General features: G+C 30.5%; 1 protein-coding gene across 1 annotated transcript; it reads left to right on the top strand.

Annotated features, from left to right (window-relative positions):
- The first annotated feature begins 5,644 nt into the window (after positions 1-5,644).
- On the top strand, positions 5,645-6,944 carry LOC111292583 (F-box protein CPR1-like). Its single transcript, XM_089766283.1, has one exon. The coding sequence runs from the start codon at positions 5,682-5,684 to the stop codon at positions 6,942-6,944; it is 1,263 nt and encodes a 420-aa protein (XP_089622409.1). The 5' UTR covers positions 5,645-5,681.
- The last annotated feature ends 428 nt before the right edge of the window (positions 6,945-7,372 follow it).

Genomic DNA, 7,372 nt, shown 5'->3' with positions numbered 1-7,372 from the left:
GACTTAATTTAAGATGCAAATCCTCCAATAATTTGGTAGGATGAAAACAATATATTTTATTAGTAATTTTTTTTATAAAATTGATTTATGAGATTCTCCAATGATGTGGTAGAATTCATAAAAAATTTAAATTTATGAAAAATCCTTCAATAATTTGGTAAGATTCATGAATTTATTTTAGAAACATTTTTTGGTTATTATTTTTAAATAAATAAAATAAAATTCATAAAGGTATTTTTAAATAATAAATAATAAAATTTTCAATTTAAAGTAATGAGTAAAATAGTAATTAAAGATGAAAAAAAATAATAAGTAAAAATAAAAATTCTAAAAATAAAATAAAAATAAAATAATCAAATCAAAATAGAAAATAGGATGAAAGAAAAAAAAAAGAAAAACCTGCGATTGAGTCAAACTTGAAGCATGGATCTTTACGTAGGTCACCGGGTTCAAGCAAAAACTTCAAACTTCAACCAAAAAATTCATCCTAAACTAAAAAAGTTTTCAAATTCTTAAAAACCCAATAGAAATCCCAAAATAAAAAATCAACAAAAAAACCCCAGCAGAAATCTCATAAACTCAACAGTATATGGAATCAAACTTAAAAATTAAAACCCAAATTTAGGAAATTCAAAAATCAAATCAAATTCAAAATGAAATAAATTCACAGAACCCAAAAAAAAATCTCAAAAATTGCTTGAATGATTCCTGTTAAAAACAAAAAAGTAAGATCCCTAGTATTTTTCCCCCTATTGTGTGTGGTTAATTAGTGTTTATATAGGGCCTTCTGCTAAGAATTTTAGGGATTTGCATTGAATGGAAAAGATTGCAAATTTGATTATGCTCTGAATTGATTTTTTTCTTGATTCTCTTTAAAGCCGATTTAATTAATTTCTAGAATTGTCTTGATTTTCCTTGAGTTTTAGAATCCCTTAAAATTTCTCCAAATTAAATCTAACTTTGGTTCTCTAATTTTGTTTCTTTTCAATCCTCCTTTAATATTTGAAGATATCGTGTTTAAGTCTTAATTACTGAGATCATCCTTGATTAGTGCTCAAATTACTCCACATGATTAATGATTCATGATAAAAATTTAAAACCAGATATATAAAATACTAAAATATAAAAAAAGAGAAATAAATAAATAAGAGAAACAAGATATAAAAAAGAAATGTAAGAAATTGAACTATTGGGCTTGGATCAGATCTAGGCCCAATTGGTTTGAGTCTCAAACTAAATAGGATGTCTACAGCTGGGTAACAAGTTCACGTGGATCTTTTCCTAACCAAAATAGCATCTTTTTAACTCTTCCCTCTCCTATGAAAACCAAAGTTCTTTTCAACTAATTTTTCCCCCCTTTTTACAAAAAAAAAAAAAAAACAAACAAACCTCAAAACCAAAAAATTTCTTCCACTCTTTTCCTAGAAAATGATAGGTTGTCGTCATGCACTTTTGTCCATCGTCATCATTGCCAATCACTAAAAAACTTTCAAAAGTCACTAAAAAACTCCTCTCAACCTCTTGATTCTCATTTTGAGCCTCGTTTTTCAAAAACCTCTCTCCAAATACCAAGATCTATTCTCAAAGTCTCAGTTGAAAACTCTTTTTTTTTTCATTTTTTCATTTTTTATGGTTTTTTTTTTAGTGTTAATTACCTATTCTAAAGGATGTGGATTTTGTTTTTTATTTTTATATTAAGAAAAGGTTTTTTTTTTGTTTGACAGAAGATTTCTTTTATGGGTTTTTTTTTATAGAGTTTTTCCCTTATTCTTTCTTCCTCTTTGTTTTTTGCTTGATCTTTAAATTTATAGAATTGGGAAGAGAGATGAAATCTCATAATTTTTGAGATTATGAGGGGTTTTCATAGGGTCACCAGTGACCTATATGCTACCTGGACAACTATCGATGTGACCTTTTTTTTGTTTTCCAATTTAGCTTAAACTAGATTTTTAAAGACTTGGCCTTCTCTGCCATGGCTGAAAGGGGAATGGGGTATAGGCAAAAGGGTAGGGTGGCTCGTGGGTTACCAGTGCCGTGCACGACACCCAAAGTCATAGGTCCTTCTTTTTTTTGTTTTTAATTACTTTTTAATTATTTTTATTTTATTTGCTCTTTTTTAAAAAACAAAAACTTAGCAGCTTAACTGGATTTTGGGCCACAACTTTAGGCCAAAGATAAAATTCTAGTCTTAAGCCCAATTGAAATAAAATTTGGGCCCAATATCCACTCAATTGAAATCAAGATCCGTTTTAGACTATTCGAACAAAATTGGGTGTTTACACATTTCTTGTGCAAACAAACCATCTATTAATTTATTTTATTTTTAAAAATATCTTCTAATATATTGGTAAGATTTTTTTTATTAAAGATTCTCCTCCAATATATTGGTAGGATCTTACAGAAACTATTTTTTTCTTTTAAATCTTAATTAAAAATCATAAAATTCTCTAATCTGTTAGTAAAACCTTATTTTTAAAATCACAAGCTTTTTAATATGTTGGTAATGCTTTTTGAAGACTATTTTTTTTATTTACCTTGAAATTTAATTTTTATGAGAAATTCATAAGGTTCTCCAATCTATTGGTAAAACCTTAATTTTAAAATCACAAGCCCTCCAATATGTTGGTAAGACTTTATTCTATTGAAGAATTCATTTCTTGGGAATTTAAACCCTCCAATATGTTGTTAAGGTTCAAAATTTTTTATTTTTTTTAAATTTGAACCCTTCAATATATTGGCAAGATTCATTTTTATTCAAAAATTCTTTTTTAGAAATTTAAACCATCCAACATGTTGGTAAGATTCATTTTTTATTCAAAAATTTATTTTTAGAAGTTTGAACCCTTCAATATGTGATAAGATTCATTTTTATTTGAAAAGATTTTTTTTTATTTTTTTATAAAAATTATTTACAAATAAATAAATACATAAATAATCAAATAAATAAATAAAATAAACAAATAAATAAACCACTAAATAAATAAACAAATAAACAATTAATAAAGAAAATATACAAATAAATGAAAAATAAATAAATAAATGAAAATGAAATTATACCAACAAGATTGACTCGGTTTAGTGGCTGAGAAGGTGCGACTATAAGCATAGAGGATAACAGGATATGGCACAGCTCAAGACTAGTTGGCTCGGCTTAGAAGCTCAATTAGCTTAGGAGGATTGTGAGTCGTTGGATAGTGAGGTATAGTTCGAATTGGGTCAATGCAAAACACACGGATCTTAGGGTTTAACCTTACCCAAAATGAGACCATTCTAGGACATTATAAAACTTGCAAATTTGTTTTGTCTTTCCTTAGATTTCTTTTTTCTTTCTCTCCTTTCTTTCTGTTTCTTTGCTTCTCTCTTTAAAGCTTATGAATGTCGATTGAATGCTTTGTCGATTTTTGAAGAATATTGTTGAAAATTGAAAAAAAATTGTTAGAGAGTCATCGAAAAATTTGAAGTTTGTTGAAATTTTGGTTGGATTCTAGAATTTTTAGAAAAAATTTTAGAAATTTAAAAAAATTTGCTCCAAAACACCAAATTAGACTTTTAGCTCCTGAAAATCCTTAAAAAAATACCAAATTAAATTCTCTCAACTTAAAAACTCTAAAAAATCCTTCTGCTAAAAACTTCTTTTTTTCAAAATTTTGGATGCTATTTATTTTCTCTCTATTTGTTGCTGCTATCTTTCTTGTTAAAATGCTATCTCTTATTGTTCACTATGCTTACTGTTGTGTGTGTGATCATTGTGTGATGATTTCAAGTCTATTTATAAAAAAAAAATTTAGCAGAATCTCAATTCAATTAGGATTAAATTTATTTCAAATAAACACCTAAATTATCTTTTGAAATCAATCCTATCATTTATCACCTAAGCTAATAACATCCAAACTTCATCTATTTGATTTTTTTTAAATAATTAGATAATTTAAAGAAAATATAAATGGAATTTGAAGATAAGGATAGCAAAGAAATTAAATAAAATTAAAAATAACGAAAAAAATAAAAATAGATAATGAAATAAAAAATAACATATGTATATATAAATTTAATAAAAATAAAATAAATAAAAAATTCAATTTATAGGTTCGAACTTTGAGTAAAACAAGATGTTTGTAGTTATATAAAATAAAAAAAATTTACTATCACAATGAAGGTAACTATTTTTATTGTATCTGTTACACCGATAATTATTATTACATTCACAATCATAATAAATTTAACGTGACCGAAAACGTAACCATGACATTAACCAAAATTGTTCTCCACCACAACATTTTCAGGCAACGAATGGGTGAATATTACTGCAGCCATTAATAATCTTCCTCACTGTGTGTAAGTAAACGAGAGATTGAGTATATGTATGCCACCTAGATCCAAGTCAAAAAATTCCAAGAATACTCATGGCCGATTAGCTGCCAAAACCAACAAAAATCTCCATATTTTACTCTTATCATTTATTGCCTTTTTTACTTTTGATAGTGTATTTTTTGGGTTTTAGGGAAATTATTTTCTTTTTGGTTTTTTAGTGATGGTTTTCGAATGAAAATAGAGTAGGAATTTTTTACTCCAGATGGAATTTTATGAAGGTTCTGCGTATTTGGCTATTTAGATGGGTGTGGTGGTTTCGGTGAGCAAAGGGTTGAAGGGGTTTTTTGTGTTTGCTTTTGGGTGGATGATGGTGGTCATGGTTTAGCTTTGATGGCTTTTAGATGAAATTGGTGACGAGTTTAGGTTCTTTGCTAAGTGGGTGTGCTAGTAGCACAAGGGTACTAGTGGTGATGGTAACAAATTTTTTTTTTTGAAGTTTTTTTTTTCTTTTTCAAAATTTCCCCCTCTGTTGATTTCTCTGTTCACTTTTATAAGTAGTTTCAGAGTTTAGGTTCATGAGAAAAAACGAAAAGTAGGTAGAAATGTGCGGGGTAAGAAAGAGGGTTGTTGGCAGCTTAATTTCGACTGCAATGATGGCTGGTAGGGTAGCTTGACGATTCAAGGGATAGGTTGGCTGAATTGCAGGGCTGGTAGACATTGTTGCTGGTGGTTTCATGCACGGTATCTGCTTGTGATTTGATTTTCTTTCAATTTGTTCTTATATTTATTTTATTAAATTTTTTATTCCTTTTTTATTTAATATTCATTAATTAATTAAATTATTTATTTAATTAAAATGCTATAGAGCTCAACCTAACTCTCGTAAAACGAGAAATTTTAGCATTGTATTCCGGAGTTTGCCTCTTACCTTTCATTTAATTAAAGCACTAATTTGATTGCATGAGTCTGGAAATTTGGGCTTTAAGCCTCAAATGACTTAAGCTTTTTAACTTTTAAAGCACATAAGATCCATTTAACTAGAAGTGGATTGAAATTAAATTTTGGCCCATGTGATTTTAGATTGGAAAATTTGGACTCAAGATTATCAAGTTTGCACAAGTCCAATATCAAACAACTCTGATTGGAAAGCTCAAATAATCAAAATTGGGAACATCCGAATAAAACTCGAAATCCATTTTAATTAATCCGGATGTTTAAACAACCGCTTACTTAACAGTTAAGCCATGACGTCACTTTTCTTAAATTCAATAGTTGGTACAATAAATAACCCAATAGAATGCCAGACGATTTGCAAGGGGCGTTAGCTGTCAAATGTCAGTTACCATTTACGCTGCATAAAATCAAATCACATGAGTTTTCCCATCCCTTTGAAAGTATTGCATATACTCAAATCTCTCGTTTACACACGCACAGGGGGACACCGTCAAGGAAGATCATCGATGGCTGCAGCAGCGATCACCCATTCGTTGCCTGAAGATATTGTGGTGGATATTCTGGCAAGATTGCCTGTCAAATCTCTAAAGCGATTCAGGTGTGTTGGTAAGTCTTGGTGTTGCTTGATTCAAAGCCCTCAATTTATTACTGCCCACTATTCTTTTAGTAAAAACAAGACCTGTCTCCTCATGAAACATGTTAATTTTACAGAGAGAAAGACTATGGTCTCTTTTATTTCCAATCAAACTCTTGATGTTGTTGCCAATCTTGATATACCATCCTTTACTGATGATCCAATAAGTATAAATATCGTAGGTCATTGCAATGGCATAATTTGTCTTTGTGACAGTGTTAGTGGTATTCTTTTGTGGAACATTGCGACTAAGGAATTTAAAATTCTCCCTATGTGTCCTTTTGAGCGTCCGCCAAGCTATGAAAATACCATTGATGTAGTGTATCCTTTAGAGTGTCCGCCAAGCTCTGAAAATACCATTGATGTAGCTGGTCTGGGTTATGATTCCAAGAGAGATGAGTATAAAGTAATTAGGATTGACACATTTTGGGAGGGTGATTTCGACAAAGTCCCCCGAGGTAACCGAGTTGCTTTGTACAACTTAACTACTGATTCTTGGAGAAAGTTGAATGACAACTTAACTGCTGAATTCTTCCATAGTTATAGGAACTATCAAGTCTACTCCAACGGATTTTATCACTGTTTGGCAGTTGTTGATAGTGAAGATTTGCTCCTCTCATTTGACATGAGTAATGAAGTTTTCGTTACAACACCATTCCCTGATGGGAGATTGGGTAAGAACTGTAGAACAACACGCTATCTTACCTATTTAATGGAAATCAACGGATCACTTGGTGGGTTACTTTGTCATGATTATTATGTGACAGATGGCTGCTATGATGTATGGGTGTTGGGTGAACTTGGTCTAAAGAACTCTTGGACAAAATTATTCACCATTGAATCTCTTCCTCCTGCCACTACACCATTAGGAGTCGGCAGCGATGGTGAAATCTTCTTTGTTAACGAAGAAAGCAACTTTCTGGCGTGGCATCATCGAGATAACAAAGAGATAAAGACACTCCAATTTGATGGAACTGCATTAGAGCTAGCATTGTATGCAGAGAGCCTAGTTTCTTTCAGGGGAGGAACTGCATTCAACCATTAATTTTCATTTGCTGATACTTACAATTTAGTTATGCTTTTACTCAATGTTCAACCTTTTACTATCAAGATAAACTGTATTGGTACCTTTGCATTGAGAAACATCTGTTAGATTTTCTTCTCTCATTTTCTTTTATCTTACATGGCATTCAATTTTCAGTCTTTGGTTTTCTAATGAATATATCGACGTAGGCCATTGGAGTTTCTTGCTATTGCCTAAAGATGGTAACGTCAGTGGTTTTTAGATCGATTTCATGGCTATTACAAGGGTGAATGCTACCTGGAGTCGATAGAAGAGTGCCAATTTGATTGACGGAACCTCACTTGTGCATCTTTGACAATATAAACAGTGCAACAGGTTTTGTTGTTTCCGAATAAACTTGGGGGATTAAGTACAAATTTCTTGGTTGTGCTTAATTTGTCCTAGCTAAC

The sequence above is a fragment of the Durio zibethinus genome, chromosome 10, assembly GCF_047325235.1.
Source record: "Durio zibethinus cultivar Kanyao isolate XHJ-2024 chromosome 10, ASM4732523v1, whole genome shotgun sequence".
NCBI lineage: Eukaryota > Viridiplantae > Streptophyta > Magnoliopsida > Malvales > Malvaceae > Durio > Durio zibethinus.
This window is presented reverse-complemented; position numbering and strand designations above follow the sequence as displayed.

Excerpts from the sequence above, each read along its gene's own strand:
- LOC111292583 (XM_089766283.1), top strand. The coding sequence starts at position 5,682 with ATGAGTTTTCCCATCCCTTTGAAAGTATTGCATATACTCAAATCTCTC.